At 41.7% G+C, this 18,752-nt stretch overlaps 1 protein-coding gene across 3 annotated transcripts in view; it reads left to right on the top strand.

Annotated features, from left to right (window-relative positions):
• Window positions 1-1,612: 1,612 nt before the first annotated feature.
• prr16 (proline rich 16) overlaps window positions 1,613-18,752 on the top strand; it is a 237,615-nt gene continuing 220,475 nt past the window's right edge. For 2 of the 3 annotated variants that reach the window (XM_080189690.1, XM_080189689.1), the window contains exon 1: window positions 1,613-2,379. In XM_080189690.1, the coding sequence (XP_080045816.1) occupies window positions 2,248-2,379 (132 nt within the window). In that variant the 5' untranslated portion in view covers window positions 1,613-2,247. The remainder of the gene's footprint in view (window positions 2,380-18,752) is intronic. The other variant, XM_080189691.1, reaches the window with a different exon arrangement.

Genomic DNA, 18,752 nt, shown 5'->3' with positions numbered 1-18,752 from the left:
AGGAGACCTTTCGGTCCATCGAGCCTGCACCGAGAACAATCTCACCCGGGTCCTGTCCCTGTAACCTCACGTATTTGCTCTAGCTAGTTCCCCTGGATACTAAGGAACAATTTAGCATGGCCAATCGACATAACCAGCACATTATAGAACTTGTTCAGGCTGTGTGTAATGTTCAATCCGATCTTGAGGGAGACATACCTACCCAGAGATTCAGTTTCCAAACTGAAATATGGGTTTGCCCCCGATAGTGAAAAGACTTCCGAGTCCCCATTCGGGGTTTAAAAGCCTCTTGCTCCAGAACTTGGTACACATGCTCGAGGCTGGAGTTAACAGCGGCTTTAGCCCGGGCTCCTGGTTCAGCATTGCTGTCCCAGGTGGACAGAATGAAAGTGTTCGCTAAACATCCACGGGTACAGTTTTGGTGGGCAGGTGGGCTGGGTGTATTTCCAGTAAAGTAATAATAGTTGGAAAATAATAATTTTTTGACGCCACGTGTCTACTTTAAGAGCAGCAACTCTGACAAAACATTATCATTCCGTAGTAAACTCCGACTGGTCTTTCCAATAGGGCAAACTCACTTCGTGATTCATGGGGAAAGTGTATTATAAGAAACACACTTTGCTCCGAATTCCTTATTCAGTTATTGCTAATGAAGCTGAATGTATTCCCCGGCTCTTAACGCTGTTAGTACATATCCTAGGAGATGATTTATTGTGTGTTCCGGGTAGTGGGGCGGGGGAGAGGTGGGATGATGAGAACTGCCAACTAGTGGGCCTTGGATGAATAAACATTCAGTCACATCGTGCAACGATTTGGGGAGATAGATGAGACCCACTACATTCTGGGATTTTAAAAAAAGGAAGCAGGAAATGTCAATTTGTTCATCATATCGTTGAAAATCATGTCTATTGGGCTCTGAAATCACAGCCAGAAACTGATCAGCCCCCGAGGTGTAAAGTCTTGCACTCCACTCAGTAATGCTCACTGTTACACTGCGCACTGCCTGTCAAGCTTTCGGCAGCTTTTTTTTTGTAACAACACGCGATCTGTTTCAATCCAAATCTGCCAGCTTCAGCAGCACAAACACTAAGTGTGGCAGCCCTCAGACGGTTCCCAGGCAGTGACTGTCCTGCTTTTTTTTGCAGAGGTTTCGGGCTATGAGGCTGCAAGCTGCTCGCTCTGTCCTGCCCTTCGTCTGTTTAAACGGGAAGACCGCGGTTTCGCCAGGGAGCCTGCCCTCAAACCCAGCTCTACCCCAAGACTGACAATCCCCTCGGTGGCAGTGACTTCAGGCAGCAACTCCCAGTCTATCACTTTGGAAGTTAAAGCGGACCGGACATTGCTGGCGAGTTGGTGGGCTTGTCTGCTCTCATTTAAACACGAGTTGTGCTCAAGGCTGGAAAGGTTAGACCCTGTCCAGTGTTCTCCCTTACCCCCCAACCCCCCGTGGCGTCCTAGTTGGGGGATCCTTAGTTATTTCCATCTCTTTCCCCTCCAGCAGTGTAGGTGTGACTTTGGGAGGGAGGCTGCAATCGAAGGTGGGCAACCTAAATCTCTCTCCGTCATCCATCAGAGCTTCAATCTCTTTCCCTGTAATGTTTTAAAGGGAGTCTATGGATTGAAGGGTAATGGGACGGTGTTGTTGTGCAGAGTGTAAGTGGACAGGGCATTGAGCTGCCTCACTCTATATGTGTGTGTGTGTGTGGATGGGACACTTTGATCCAGTCCCTACTCTCCTCTAGATACCAGCTGAACTGTGCGCTCTTGTAATGATTCAGCGGCTGTCCGGATGCTGAAAGAAGCCTGAAGCGGCTCCGTGTGGATCCGTCCCTGTGTCCAACAAGCCCGGGAGAAGGAGAAGGACACACCATGGGTTTGAGTGGAGCCAGCCGCCTCCCTTCAGCGGAGAGTTTGCAGGGGAGAATCGCTGCCGCCGCTTAGACCCGGGGAAGACACAGGCGGGATATTAGTGCGCGGGATGGTTTTAATCAAAAGCAGCCTGGGATAATATTTACTTCCAGAGTGTGTGTGTGTGTTTTTTTTGGTGTTTCTAATTTGCCATGCAGACTGACGCAGGCGTACTGGCGAGATTTCCGCAGTCCCTGCGAGCCCGCAGTTGCACTGAGTTGATGGCAAACGGCGAAGGGACTGAGTCAGAGGCGGCGAGGAAGCAGCAAGATGCTGGGGGAGAGAGTGTCCGCTTCTACATCCTGATCGTCAGTGTGCCCTTGTGACCCAGCCCAAACCATGTCAGCTAGCTCCAAAGAACCGGAGGGCGCAGCCTGCAAGGCAAAGGTAAAAGAACAGATCAAGACTATTGTAGACGATTTGGAGTTAGTCCTGGGCGATTTAAAGGACGTGGCTAAAGAACTTAAAGAGGTAAGGAATGTTTAGGAGAAATCAACACCCGAAATAAAAGCTGCCAAATAAGATTTTTTTTTCTAGAAAGACAGCAATAATACATTTGGAGAGAGACTCGTTTGTTGAGTGTAACTGGGCGAGGGAGCAACAACTGTTGGAATATCTGGCACCGCGGTAAATGTTGCCCAACTGCACCAGATTGCAGGCAGCTCTACATTTCCAAACTTGTCTAGTCCCTCTTTTCCCATCGGAGAAGGCTGACATGATGTAATTCTCTTCTTTCACTGGGCTGTCACAGTGACAGTTACCCTGTCAGCCTCTCTCCCACCCCCCCCCCCCCCCCAACCCAAATCCAACCTCCTAACACGCCTGGCAAAACAAAACACTTTAGAACAACTTGGTTCCCGAATGAGACGTTTGCACGATCCAGCCTTGTTAGTCCCCAGGAGTGAAGGAATATTCACTTTTGGCATATCCACTCACCACCTCCCCCCCGCCCCCCACGCCTCGTACTGATCTAGTAATTAATCTACAGGATTGCACATTTATTACATTGCCACGGGGCAATCGTATCAGGATAATAACATATTGTCAAAATTCGGCTTATGAGAAGTCGGTGTCACCCTACTTGGATCAGTTATACATATGAATTTATTCCACGTAAATACACATACAGTCTGATTTATAACGCTTTCCTTTAGAAGGCAGTATTCCTGCATAAATTAATCTCGTTCACAAATCTAAAGCTCATTCTTCACCGCGCCATGCACTGGAATAGCTGTACAGTACTCCCATGGTCTCGGCGAGCACTGAAGTAACCCATTAAAGGTCATGATTAGTTACAGAACACTTTCATTCCAAACTGCCACAGTAACGTCAGTATTCTCTTGCTGCAGGGTGGAGAGAGCTTTACTTCAGCTGAAAAAAAATGTCAAATGAGCTAAACTGTTGGTATTGCTTTATTCGTTTTATACAACGCTGTCAATACTTATTAATTACTTGACAAGCCTTTGATTCTCTGTACTACTACTCACTTTAATACTACAAGGGTAAATGCCGAAATGGGTTAAGCAGCAATGAATAAGGAGCGCCTGCTGTCCAACCTTAAGCATTTGTGAGGTTGGTCGTGACACTATCGTCCTAATCCTTCAATGGCCCCTTGGACGTTGATGCGATTGGTTCAACACATGTGCCTTGTCACAGGGATTAACACATGGTATGAATATTGGAATAAGGAATGGTCGGTTGCGAATTAATATGCATATAGTCTCGAGTTGGTTTGGGGACCACTTGTGATTAAAGAACGCACAAACCTCCAAGCGCCCATGGATCCGGATACATCAATAGTTCATTGCAGACAGCATTGTGTATATTTGCAACATTAATGTATCCACTTTTCTCCAGTTATTTAGAATGGGCTGTATCATGTCAAGGGATGTTTACTGCGGGATAGAGACTCAAATCAACAGGCCTGTGACAGTTGCAGTAGGGATGTTAAAGGAGCAAAGTTAAAATGAAATAACATGCATGAAATAAGATGTAGCTGACAAAATGCCATTTTATGAATCTACAGGAGAACTTCAGCATCTTGAATGTTTTGTGTACATAGTAGAATTGACACCACAGTCTTGAAGTAGTTTTTAAGCTGGCTGATACGGGGGCGGGGGGAGGTGTGGGGGGGGGAGGTGGTTGGGGGTATTACATGCCTCATGCCCCGAAGTAAATGGGGTCCTTTACAATTAAACAGGGTAAGCTTTGTTAATATATTTAAAACAATAATTGTAATATATTTAATATATGTAATTTAGTAAAATCTGTTGAAACCTTCATTTTACTCTGCAATTCGGTGTTTATTGACTGGTGTGTGAGCTTTTGTATCCTTCAGTGAATTAACTCCAGATGTCAATGCTTGGGAATTCACTTGATTTATGACAAGACCCTATTGTTCATTATTGTGTGCAGTTCTACAAGCAAAATAAAAGTACAAACACAATACTGTGAGAAGGCATTGCTAATCACTGAATAACTTATTGCTAAAGCTTTGGGGATAAGTTGTTTTTGATCAGTTGATGTGCAGTTTTGCTGCTGGAGCCCCTTTGAGCTTTGAGTGATCAGGACTGTACTAAACTCCTCCTTGTATCACACACACACACACACACACATACAGGAAGTACCTTGGAATATTTTAATACTTTAGATTATATAAATGCAGGTTCTTTGTATTGTGATTGTATATAGTCAGTCTGTTCTTAATCATTGTGATTGGCTTGGATCTATTTATTGATCAGTCAAGAGTAGAAATTAGCTGTTAAATCTTTTTTTTAACCATTCCTTATTTGAGGCTAAAATACTAATTGTGTAAAAAAGACTGCAAAATATTATTACGTAAAATAATGCAAAGACATGTTTTTCTTTCTTATATGTCTTTCATTTTCCCCAAAAAAGTTTATTTAGGTTTCGTGACTTTTTTAAATTTCTGTGCTAAAATTCTCAAGATCTGGAGTTATCATAATGGAGAGGAGACACAAGGTGTAATTTGCAGACTTTATTTGTACTTATTAGACTCATTATCAACTTGGCTACATTTCTGCTGTCTTTTTCAATTATGCTGAATGTATTTAAGTTCAGAATTGGTGTTATACATCTTAAGTAATCAAAATATAACTGTTAGAATGTTTCAGGTAGCAATATATTTTAGTTAGTTACATTGTCGTTAATTGATTCTAAAGCATTATCAAGCATTTCCTCAAGTTAAATTCACTTTTTAAATACTTTAAGTGGAACGCTGATTTCCAATAGTTCTGGTTCCAATATTTGTACACATTGTGTAGCATACAAACACTGTTTGGTTGTTTTAATTTTAGGTAAAAGCCTTCTATAATTTTCAATTAACCAAACTCATTGTTATGTTTCAGGACATGGTAACTTAATCCTGTAAATAGATTGACAAAATATTTCACTTAAAATATTTCCTACTTAAATCATAACTTCAATTATTCCTTGTTGGCAGATGTATTTAATTGCATAGTTTTAATAAGTTAATTAAGGATCTTGAATCATCAGTTCATTTGTCATCTTTTTATTGAGACTTTCCAAAGGGAATAGGAAGAAACATAAAATAAGTCATCAATTTACAATTCTACAGTAATGCTCATATTCAAATTCTTTCACTGTGGAACCCAGTTCCATATAATTTCAATAGTTTCTTCACTTTTTGACTGTACCACTCCATTTTTTTCATTTGGAACCTCAGCGCTTAAGTTGAAAAATTGATTCCCAATTAAAAATATAGTTTGAAAATTATTAGCCCAGTTTCCACTAATATATGCAGTGATGATATTATCATAAGACAGGGCAGAATGGTGGCATAATGGTCAGCATTGCTGCCTCACAGAGCCAGGAACTCAGATTTGGTTGTGGCCTTGGGTGACTGCATGGAGTTTGCACATTCTCCCTGTGTCGGTATGGGTTTCCTTCAGTGCTCCGGTTTCCTCCCACAGTCCAAAGATGTGCAGATTAAGTGGTTTGGTCAGGCAAAATTGTTCTTTAATATAACAAGATGTGTAGGTTATATGGTTAGGCATGGTGAATGTGCAGGGTTATGGGGATAGGGTGGGGGAGAGGGACCTGCGTTAGATACTCAGAGAGTCAGTGCAGTTTTGGTGGGCTAATGGCCTTCTTTTGCACTGTTGGGATTCTATGATTATGGAATTGAAGAGTGATCAAATATGATTTTCAAATTAGAGGATATCTTTTTTGATTTTCTTGATGCTGTGATTGTTGTGATTGCGGCAAATAGGGTCCAGGTGAAGGCTGGGATGAAAGCACTTTATCTGAATGCACGAAGCATTCGGAATAAAGTGGATGAGCTGATGGCGCAGATCGACACAAATGGATACGATCTGGTGGCCATTACAGAGACGTGGCTGCAGGGTGACAGGGACTGGGAGCTGAATGTACAGGGCTATCAAGTGTTTAGGAAGGATAGACAGGAGGGAAAAGGGGAGGGCGTAGCTCTGCTGATTAAGGATAGCATCACGGTGGTAGCAAGGGATGATATTGGAGCCAAGGAGCAGAGGGTGGAATCGTTGTGGGTGGAGATTAGGAACAGCAAAGGGAGGAAGACGCTGGTGGGTGTCGTCTATAGGCCCCCAAATAATGATCTGGAGATGGGGCGGGCTGTTAACGCGCAAATAAGTGCGGCGTGCAGGAATGGGAAGGCCGTAGTTATGGGGAATTTCAATCTGCATATTGATTGGTCGACCCATGTTGGACGTGGGGGGCTCGAGGAAGAGTTCTTGGAATGCTGCCGGGATAGTTTCCTCGAACAGTGTGTGTTGGAGCCAACGAGGGAGCGAGCTATCTTGGATCTGGTGCTATGTAATGAAGCGGGTAGAATTAGGGACCTTGCGGTGAAGGATCCTCTTGGGGAGAGTGATCATTGTATGGTGGAGTTTCTGGTGCAGATGGAGGAGGAGAAAGTGGGTTCCCGGACACGCGTCCTTTGTTTGAATAGAGGGAAATACGGTAGGATGAGAGAAGAATTGGCGAACGTGGACTGGGAGAGCGCGTTGGAGGGAGGGTCTGTTGAGGAGCAGTGGAGGATCTTTAAGGAGATCTTTCTTGGTGCTCAACGGAAATTTATTCCGATGGTCAAAAAGGATAGTAGGAGGAGAGGTAATAAGCCGTGGATAACAAAGGAGGTGAAGGAAAGTGTTAAACTAAAAGCGGAGGAATTTAGAGTAGCTAAGAGTAGTAGGCGAGAAGAGGATTGGGAGAGGTTTAAATGTCAACAAAGATTGACAAAGAAGTTGATAAGGAAGGGTAGGAGAAACTATGAAGCTGGGCTAGCGCTTAATATAAAAAAGGATAGCAAGAGTTTTTATAAATATATAAAAAGGAAGAGGCTGGCTAGGGTGAATGTTGGTCCTTTAGAGGATGAGAAAGGGGACCTAGTGGTAGGGGATGGGGATATGGCTAAGGTATTGAATAACGTTTTTGTTTCTGTCTTCACGGAGGAGGACGTGAATAATTTGCCGGGTGTTAGCGATAGAAAGGTGGTAGGACTGGAGGGTCTTAATGACATTACTGTTACTAGAAAGGCGGTGCTCGACAGACTGGAGGGGCTGATTGTGGACAAGTCCCCAGGACCGGATGGAATGCATCCGAGGGTTCTGAAAGAAATGGCGGAGGTGATAGTGGATGCCTTGGTGGTTATTTTCCAAACGTCGCTGGATTCCGGGGAAGTGCCGGATGATTGGAAAACGGCTAATGTTACGCTGTTGTTTAAGAAGGGTGCCAGGCAAAAGGCGGGGAATTATAGGCCAGTTAGTTTAACATCTGTGGTAGGTAAAATGTTAGAATCTGTCATTAAGGAGGAAATTGCGAGGCATCTTGAAGGGAATTGCTTGATAGAGCAGACGCAGCACGGTTTCATTAAAGGGAAGTCGTGTCTGACAAATTTGCTGGAGTTCTATGAGGATGTGTCTAGGGCGGTGGATAGAGGAGAGCCGGTGGATGTGGTCTTTCTAGATTTTCAGAAGGCGTTTGACAAAGTGCCTCACAAGAGGTTATTGCAGAAGGTCGAGGGACATGGAGTTGGGGGTAGGGTGTTAGCGTGGATAGAGGATTGGTTGTCAAATAGGAGGCAGAGAGTGGGGGTCAATGGGTGCTATTCGGATTGGCGGATGGTGACTAGTGGAGTGCCCCAGGGGTCGGTGCTGGGGCCTCAGCTTTTTACCATTTATATAGATGATCTGGAGGAGGGAACCGAGTGTAGAGTGTCGAAATTTGCTGATGACACCAAGATTGGGGGAACGGCAAATTGTGCGGAGGGTGTGGAGAGTCTGCAGAAGGATCTAGATAGGCTGGGCGAATGGGCCAGGAAATGGCAAATGGAATTTAATGTTGGCAAGTGTGAGGTGGTCCACTTTGGTAGGAAAAATGGTAGGAAGGACTATTACTTACGAGGCGAAAAACTGCAGCAGGCGACGGTGCAGAGGGACCTCGGGGTCCTTGTGCATGAGTCGCAAAAACCCAGCTTGCAGGTGCAGCAGGTGGTCAGGAAGGCGAATGGGATGCTGGCCTTCATAGCGAAGGGGATTGAATATAAAAGTAGGGAGGTCTTGCTGCAGCTGTATAGGGCATTGGTGAGGCCGCAACTGGAGTACTGTGTGCATTTTTGGGCGCCGCACCTGCGCAAAGATATTTTGGCCTTGGAGGGAGTGCAGAGGAGGTTTACTAGGCTGATACCGGAGTTGAGGGGGTTGAGCTATGAGGAGAGGCTGAATAAACTGGGCTTGTACTCGTTAGAGTTTAGAAGAATGAGAGGAGATCTCATTGAGACGTATAAGATGATGAATGGGATGGATAGGATAAAGGTGGAAAGACTCTTCCCGCTCAAAAAAGACAATAGGACTAGGGGGCACAGCCTCAAGATAAAAGGGGGGCGGTTTAGAACGGAGTTGAGGAGGAACTTCTTCACTCAAAGGGTGGTGAATCTCTGGAATTCTCTGCCCGTTGAAGTGGTGGAGGCTGCCTCGCTTAATATTTTTAAGACGCGGGTTGATGGGTTTTTGATAGGAGAGGGGATTAAGGGTTATGGGGAGATGGCGGGAAAGTGGAAGTGAGCAGCGACAGATCAGCCATGATCTTATTGAATGGCGGGGCAGGCTCGAAGGGCTGGATGGCCTACTCCTGCTCCTATTTCTTATGTTCTTATGTTCTTATGTAAGCTACAAGATTTTGTGAACAATGTGTTCCAGTCTTCAGTTGCTAAATACCCCAGATTCACCTTTGAAATCTCCAAAATAAACATATTCTGGACTTTCCTTTCAAAACCTCCAACACAAAGTGCTGTCAAAGCACATTTTGCTTGACAAGAGATTCTGCAATTGTCACCACTGAAATCCCACTCATGTAGGTTAGGAACATAATCATGGTGCTGATTAAGGGCCTATCTTGCCTGTTGGTAACCGAATGATAAAGGGGAATTTCATGCTTAAGAGAAACCTTGTGAGATATCTTGTCATTCTGTTTAGTTTATTTGACCTCTCAGTACAGTGAGGAATGTTTGTGTGATGCTGAAAAAGGGATACGAAGACATGAGAGAGAAAATCAATAATTTTCCAGCATGTGCACATTGGGTCAAGTTGTGGGCTGCTAACTTAACTACTCCTAAATCATTTAAAAATGATCTGTTCCACGAGAAAACTATTGCTTATCTGAAGTGTTCAAACATTACATTGGGCAATTCAGTGCATATTGAAGGCACAAGACAGTGATGTCAGTAAAATGACTTTAAAGGGCTATGGTTCTTATCTATGATACAGGTGATATATTTTCCATATCTTCGCTCAGTAGGTAGCTTAGATGTTCATGAAACATTTAAGGTAAAGAGCTTTCTTTGTTAATATGTCACAAAAGTAGTGTTAAAAATTCCAAACTTAAAAATGTTTTGCCTTATAAAGCAATGAAAGAAATGCAGTGACTTGAGTCCATCAGGGCTGTAAAATATTTACACACAATAAAAATACAGGGAGGAATTTACTTTAGGCTTCAGAGGTCTCGCCTTCCCACTGGTAAAAGTCTCTTTTCTGGGAAGCTACACCACATCTGTTTGCTAATCAGGCTTTTAACTGGTCAGTAGTTGATGCTGCGAAGGAGATGGCTCTCAAAGGGCCCACCTTACTCCTTCCTGATGCTGGATGTCTCCATCAGTCACCGAGTGCCATTGAATGAGAAGTCACACTGGAAGCCTGCAACAACGTCAGCAGAGTTTGCTTTCATGCGTCTCATGTGACAAGCTCCTCACCCGCTGCTGGGTGAATACCACTGGCAACAGGATAAGTCCTTAAATGGGCATTCATTGGTCACTTAATGGCAGGATAGGAAGGCCATCCAGAGTCTTCCTGCTACAGACTTAAGCTGGGCAAAGATGAGAAGGCAGTGGGGTCTCCATCTGCCATTTCCCTCCCAATTAATGCTCCCCATTCCAAATTTACTAAGAGGGCACTAAATTTTGCCCATATGTAGTGAAGTTTATAACTGATTTTAAAATAGAATTGGAAAGGTATCTGGTGCAATCAAAAAGCTGAACAAAATTTGGTAGTAGTACAATGTTAAGTTTTACAGAAGTCCCAATTGGATATTATTTTATACTCCAACATGTTGATGATACTCTCATTTCAGTTGGCAATGGTAGATGAAAAGTTGGGAAACAATTGATTAGTAATTTCATTGAAAGAATACCCCACGGGAAGATGAAAACAATTGTTTTTCTATTGTTTTCAGCAAGGTTGCATTTATTACCCATCGCAAATTTCCCTGAGAAGATAAGGATGGATTTTTTTATTAAAAATTTTCAGTCCATCTGTTGCAGCTAACAATATGTTAGATAGTGACTTCCAGCTACAACTAAAAACAAAAGCATACATCCAAGCCAGAATGACATGTGACTTGAGGGCAACCTAGAATTTTTGTTTGAGTATGAGTGCTGATCCACTGTCCATCTCTCATAAGAGGTCAAGGTAGGCAAAATGAAAACACATGGGATAGGCGATAATGTATCGCATGGGTCAAGAATTGATCGAGAGACAGGAAAAATTGGCAATAATTTTTTTTGAGTGGCGGGCAGTGGCTAATTAAGGTACCACAGGGATCAGTACTAGGACCCAACTGTTTACAATATCTATAAATAACCTGGATGAGAGAACCAAATGCAACATTTCCAAGTTTGCTGCTGACACAAAACTGGGTGGAATTGTGAGTTGTGAGGAGAATGCAAGGAGACTTCAAGGTGATTTAGACAAGTTGAGTGAGTGAGCAGACACAATGCAGATGCAGTCTAAAGTGGCTAAATGTGAAGTTATACACTTTTGGTGGTGAAAAACATAAAGGAAGAGTTTTATTTAGATGGTGATATATTGGGAAATGTGGATATACAAAGGGAGCTGATTGTCCTTGTACACCAGTCAATGAAAGTGGAGAGGCAGGTGTAGCAAGTATTAAAAGGCAAATGGTATATGGCCTCTGTTGCAACAGGATTTGAGTTCAGAAGTAAGGATGTCTTACTGCAGTCATACAGGGCCTTGGTGAGACCACACCTGGAGTATTCTGTGTAGCTTTGGTCTCCCTGCCCCAAAAAGGGTATACTTGCCATAGAGGGAGGGCAGCAGTGATTCACTAGGCTGATTCTGGTGTTGGCAGGACTGTCCTATGAGAGAGATTTGTTTGACTGGGCCCTTGTTCACTAGAGTTTAGAAGGATGAGAGGAAATCTGATTGAAATTTGAACTGGGCTGGACAGATTAGATGCAGAGAGGATGTTTTCCCTGGTTGGGGAATCTAGAACCAGGGGACACAGTATCAGGATACAGGGTAGACCATTTAGGACTGAAATGAGAAAAAATTTCTTCAAAGGGCAGTGAATCTGTGGAATTCTCTACACAGATGGCACTGGACGCTATGTCACTGAATGAAGTTAAGAATTACATAACTAAATTTATTAGATTTTAATGGCAGCGAGGGGAATTGAGATCTGGGAATTTTGCATTGGGATAGAAGATCAGCCACGATCATATTTAATGGCAGAGCAGGCACAAAGGGCCAAATTGCTTACTCTTACCCCTCCAAGTTTCTGTGTTTCTATAACAGTTTTGTGCCCCAATACTAGAATTGTAAATGATAACATTTGAATATGATGAGTCATTAGCCCACCTTTATCTTTGTGTCAAAGTTAGAATGGGAATGGACCCATTAACTAAACTTATGGTTAAAATGGATATGACTGAGAGAGTCAGTTTTGTTTCTAAGAAGCTGATAAAAGGCTTGTTTTTTGTGTGAATGGAATATGTAACTATTGTATGCATTTAATTTGCCTCATGAAACTTATGTATTTTATCTCACATTGTGCTGTGTACCTTTGAAGGTGCTTTTCATCCAGTAAAGATGCTACCTAGCATTAGATAATGACAACGTCTACTGAAGCAGCAAAATGTGAAAGACGATGAGAGCAATCACTGACAATCTTGTTCAGGGTCTTACGCAATGAAATATTCAGATTACTCTGAGCGTAAAGGAAAGAGTCAGAACAAAAAAACTATGCAGTCATCTTCCAAGAGACTTTTCTGTTTAATGTGAGTCCTGAAATGATTGTTAGTCCTGGAGGTATGACATCAAAGATAGTTGTCCTGGATTTGAAAGCGCAGTGACTTGACAAAATAATAGCTGCGTATTCATTTTTTACAAGATCATTTGAAAAGAAAGTTGGAAAAGTTCAATACTTTTTTTTAAGCTTTTAAAGAAACTTGTGACATTTGTTTTTAGGAAGAGTGTTTACAAATTTGTCATTAACTGGTGATAAAGTTCCATGTGCTCAATGGAGCCATATATGCAGCTTTCATCACTTACTCAAAACTTAGTTTCAGTCTTGTTATTATGTAAAGGCAGAACTCTGTCAATATAGTCACCTGACTAAATATGATTATTGTTGCAACTTAATATAACATCCGCTATGTAGAGCTGCAGGTTGCCTTTAACTGTACCCTTCTGGCTGTACCTTTTTTGTTGTAATCCAGCACATTCTGTTCAAATAACTTTCTTTTTCAGCCTGGTAACAATGCTGATTGTTGACCATATATTGACAACACAGTGCATAAATATCCAAAAAAAAGGAAAGTGATAAATGCATATAAAGGACTCCACCAAAAAAGCTTTGGAACAAGTTAGTTCACTGACCTTTGTCTGTTGGATTTGCTTGTGTAATATTATCCCTTCAATGAATAGGCTGAAATGTAGGGTAACATACTAAAGAAGTAAAGCTTTTAGTCATGATTCCACCAGGCCCTAAAAATACTTTTTTTAAGCAAAGTTTATTTATTATTGTCACAAGTAGGTTTACATTAACACTGCAATGTGAAAAAAATTTCACAAAATGTTTTCTACTTATTTTTTCTTTGAGAGTCATAGAGGTTTACAGCATGCTGCCTTTTTCTTACCACTAAGCTAGTCCCAGTTGCCTGCAATTGGCCCATATCCCTCAAAACCCATCTTGTTCGTGTAACTATCTAAATGCTTCTTAAATGACAAAATTTTACCTGCCCCTACTACTGCCTCTGGCAACTCATTCCAGACACTCATCACTCTCTGTGAAAAAAATTGCCCCTCTGGGTTCTTTGATATCTCTCCTCTCTCACCTTAAATCTATGTCCTCTAGTTTTAGAAACCCCTACCTTTGGGAAAATATGTTGGTTATCTACCTTACCTAGGCCCCTCATTATTTTATAGACCTCTATCAGATCACGTCTAAGCTTCCTACACTCCAGGGAAAAAAGTCCCAGTCTGTCCAGCCTCTCCTTATAACTCAAACCATCAAGTCCCAGTAATATCCTAGTAAATCTTTTCAGCACTCTTTCTAGTTTAATAATATCATTTCTGGAATAGGGTGACCAGAACTGTACACAGTATTCCAAGTGTGGCCTTACCAATGTCTTGTACAACTTCAACAAGATGTCCCAATTCCTGTATTCAATGTTCTGCTCAATGAAACCAAGCATGCCAAATGCCTTCTTCACCACTCTGTCCACCTGTGACTTCACTTTCAAGGAGCTATGAACCTGTACCCCTTGATCTCTTTGTTCTGTAACTCTCCCCAACACCCTACCATTAACTGCGTAAGTCCTGTCCTAGTTCAATCTACCAAATGCCCCTCACATTTGTCTAAATTGAACTCCATTTGTCATTCATTGACCCACTGGCCCAATTGATCAAGATTCAGTTGCAATCTTAAAGAACCTTCTTCACTGTCCACAATGCCACTAATTTTGGTGTCATCTGCAAACTTACTGGCCACACCTCCTAAATTCTCATCTAAATCATTAATATGAATGGCAAATAACAGTGGACCCAGTACCGATCCCTGAGGCACACTGCTGATCACAAGCCTCCAGTACAACCACCCTCTGTCTTCTATCATCAAACCAATTTTGTATCCATTTGGCTACCTCACTCTGGATCCTGTGAGATTTAACTTTATGCAACATTACCATGTGGTACCTTGTCAAAAGGCCTTGCTAAAGTCTATGCAGACAACATCAGCTGCACTGCCCTCATCTACCTTCCTGGTTCCCCTTCAAAAAACTCAATCAAATTCATAAGACATGATTTTCCATTCATAAAGCCATGCTGATTGTCCCTAATTAGTTCTTGCCTTGCTAAATGCTTGTAGATCCTATCTCTCAGAATACCTTCCAACAACTTACCCACTAAAAATATTAGGCTTACCTGCTTATAGTTCCCAGGCTTTTCATAAGAACATAAGAAATAGGAGCAGGAGTAGGCCATCCAGCCCTTCGAGCCTGCCCCGCCATTCAATAAGGTCATTTCCTGCAGCTCTCTTTAAACAAAGGCACAACATTTGCCACCCTGCAATCTTCAGGCATCTCACCTGTGGCTGTCGATTATTCTTTAGAGTCCTATTCTTTCCCTAGTTATTCTTTTGCTCTTTATATATTTGTAGAAGATCTTTGGATTCTCCTTTGCTTATCTACCAAAACAATATCTTGTTCCCTTTTTGCCCTCATGATTTGACCACAATTAAACAATGAAAATTTGTGAATCATGTCAAATGTGCAATAATCCCTCACTATCAGGAATACATTTGCGCCTTCTAGTATGTCCTTCCCCATTTATCTTCCACTTAACAAAGTTAAGGGCCTGAGAATTGTGAGAAGTGAATGGGCAAATTGCCAACTGCTTCCCAGTAAGTGAGATTCCACACCAATTCTGTAAAGTTATATTTGTGATTTTACCGTGGCAAAAATAATCCACAGCTCTTCTGGCCCTAAGAAGAATTTGGCAAAATAGTTTTCTTTGTAGTGAAACTAAAATTTTAAGAGATGCTACAAGTCTCATTATTACTGCCACTGTCCCATCTTAGAATCCCTTGCAATGTGTGCTGTGAGAAGCACTTATAAGTGACTGATGATTTATAAAGTGATATCAAGTAAGGCAGATTTACTGGTAATGTTACTGAAGACATAATCTACATGTGATCCACTTCATGATGTACCTTTAGTGAACTAGGAATTGCACATGTGATGACGTAACCAGTATGTCTGATGTATTAGTGAATTCTGATATCTAATGTTAATTTATAAACTGTAATTGCTGCTTTGAATTTCAGCTCTGTGGATGCAGGTACATGTTTTAATGCTTTGGTATTTATTTGCTAATTTATTCATTTGATGAAAAATCAATGTAGATGTCCTGGTAGCTGCAGTTTTGGATTCTTGTTTACATTTCATTCTTGATGCTTGTTTATTATCAGGTTTTCTCTGCGGGAATAATTTGTCATTTTTGACTGGCTCATTAAAGAAAAAGGCGGTAAACTGCCTGAGTGGTCCCTCTCTTCATTTAATCACAGTGCTCCACTGTCTCTCCCAGCAGGTCTGCCAAGCATTCGTTAATATGTCTGAAAAATTAAACATTTCCCTCTAGGGAAGCAAGAGAATAGCATGGACACATTTAGCTTTTTTAAATGCAGGAAATAGTGAGAACATTCGAGGAGGAAACATTAAAAAACACACTTTTTAAAAGAACAGTGGCACATTAGCAGTGAAAATGTGATTTGCTAAATGTTCATGATTATGCAATTGTTCATAAATTAGTAAAACCAAAATTCTGTAAAAGGCTTTGCTGCTGTTGCTGAATATGTAGCGTTGTGTAATATATATTGCCTTTGTTTTTTGATAGGTTATTTTGTATTAAACACTGGAAATACTCAGCAGATCAAGCAGCATCTATGGGGAAAGTTAAGACTTCAGGTCGATAACCTTTCATTTGAATTGAAAAAAAAGTTAAAACAACGTAACAACTTTTAAGCATGGCAGAGACGGGGAAGGGGAAAAAGCTAAAAGGAAAAATCTTTGGGTGGAAGGAAAAAGAGCTTAAATAACATAGATGTGATGGTGCAAAGCAGAAGGAAATGATAACGAAGTTTTAAAGTTTATTTATTTATGTAAGTCAAGTAGGTGTACATTAACACTGCAATGAAGTTACTGTGAAAATCCCCTAATCACCACACTCTGGTGCCTGCTCAGGTACACTGAAGGAGAATTTAGAATGGCCAGTGCACCAAGCCAGCACACCTTTTGGATTGTCGGAGGAAACTGGAGCACCTGGATGAAACTCACGCAGACATGGGGGGAATATGAAGACTCTGCACAAACAGTGACCCAAGCCAAGAGTCAAACTTGGGTTCCCGCTGCAATGAGGCAGCAGTGCTAATCACTGTGTCACTGTGCTGCCCCAGGAAATGAGAGCAGGAAAGCAACAAAAAGTGTGTCGAGAGGAGATCTAAATGAGTCGGCAGAATTATTATCGACAGCTGCTGTTTGGAAAAAATTGAGCAGGAGCTAGTTATGATCTGAAAATTGTAGTTCAAAAGTTTGTGAGGTGTTGAATCAAAAGCTGAGGTGCTGCTCCTTGAGCTGCATTGAAATAGTGTTAGAAGCTGGAGATGGAAGCCATATGTGAGTAGGACAGAGAAATTAATTGACAAGTGACTGTCTTAGTCAAGGTCATGCTTGTGGACTGAACAGAGGTACTCCATAAAGAGGTCACCCAATCTGCATTGTCTCCATGTAATAGAGGTGAAGTCATAATGAGCAGTGAAGGCAATGTTGTAACAAATTGAAACAAGTACAGATAAATGGCAGTAAGAGGGCAGATGTTGCCCTACACTTGCCATTGAAGATGCCATGGGAAGGTGAGGTTTTGTCATAGGTGATTGAATAATGAACAGAATGGTCCCTTTGAATGCTTAAAGGGATGGGGAAAGGTAGATGTGACAAATGGACGTATCACACTATAGGTTACAGAGATGGTAGTGGATGATTCATTGAGCGTGAAGGCTGCTGAGGTGGAAAGTGAAGTTATGGGGAACCCTAACCGGGTTCTGGAGGAAGGAAAGATTTGAGAACGGAATTAAAGGACATGGTCAAAAAGAATGATTTGCAGTATATAATGCTTTTTAGATTCATCAGATATGTCAAAGCACCTTTATTGCCAATGAATATTTTTGAAATGTAGTCATTGTTTCAATAATGATTCGCATTCCAACCGCTATTTTGTAAATTGAGTTAGTGTCTTTATATGCCCTGTTTGAGAACAGAACCCCCACTCACCTGACGAAGGGGCAGTGCTCCGAAAGCTAGTGGCTTTTGCTACCAAATAAACCTATTGGACAAGCTGGTGTTGTGAAACTTCTTACACTGTGATTATGACCAGATAGTCAGTTTGTGTTCTATTGATTGAGCATTAAATAATGACCAAGACACTGAGTGAGGCTTCAATTTAACATTTCATTTGTAAACAACATGTCCAACAGTGCAACACCCCCTCACTAATGCACTGGGGAGTCTGTCTTGATTTTCGTGCTCAAACACTGACGTGGGACTTGAATAAGTACTTTGTTAGTCAGAGATAAGGGGCGCGATTCTCCCATCGTGACCTACAACTTTTCTGGTTATGGTGTTGAAGCCGTGGACACAAAATCTCCAGAAGAGATGAGAGAAGTGACAGCTTGATATTTGGTGGAATTGTAGTCTAGAGTAGGTGTCAGAGAATGGTCATTCAGATTCCTCTGTGCAGAGGTTTGTTTTGCAGCCAACAACAGAGATACTTGTGACAGCAGGGCCAATACTATTAGGTTAGACCTGAGAGAACAGGACACTGGAAGGTCAAAGGCAAATGGATAGAAGTGAGAAAGAGGAGTAGAAAAATTGAAATGACTGGTGTCATTAAATCTACTGACAAGGTATTGTTGTTATTTGGCCAGCATTTGAGGCTAAACTGCAACTCTTTAACACTTTGTCCTGTTTGCATTTGTACTGTGACCCCACCAACGAACATCACATCTAGAATATTCATTATTCACAATATGCTCATCTCCACTTTGAGGAAACCAAATGCAGATTGGGTAATTGCTTTATGGATCTCTTCGATTCAGTCTACAAGCTTAACACCAAGCTCATGGTCTCCTGTGACTTAAATTGCTTAGCTCTCAATCTTTCTGTTGTTAGCTCCCTAGATAGTCACACTAAAAAAAAAACACTTTTCATTTGGGTACTTTATAACCTTCTGGATTCGACAACAAATTCAAAACTCTAATTCTCCTTGGACTGTAACAATTGATGATTCTGTGTTCAACGTTTTATCTCGCCTGAAGCCATCATTGTTTCTTCACTTGTCCCATTATCATCCCTTTTTGCTGGGGGCCATTGCCCCTTTCATCAATTTTTGTCCACACTGTCACAAACTTTTCCTTTTCTTTTATTTCATCCTTCCATGCTGCTGTGCTTGCTTAAAACCTGCCACATTTCTAATTATTTA

The sequence above is a fragment of the Carcharhinus amblyrhynchos genome, chromosome 5 (genome assembly GCF_965287045.1).
Source record: "Carcharhinus amblyrhynchos chromosome 5, sCarAmb.v2.hapA, whole genome shotgun sequence".
NCBI classification, from domain to species: domain Eukaryota; kingdom Metazoa; phylum Chordata; class Chondrichthyes; order Carcharhiniformes; family Carcharhinidae; genus Carcharhinus; species Carcharhinus amblyrhynchos.
Note: the sequence above shows the minus strand (reverse complement) of the source record. Positions and strands in the feature narration are given on the sequence as shown.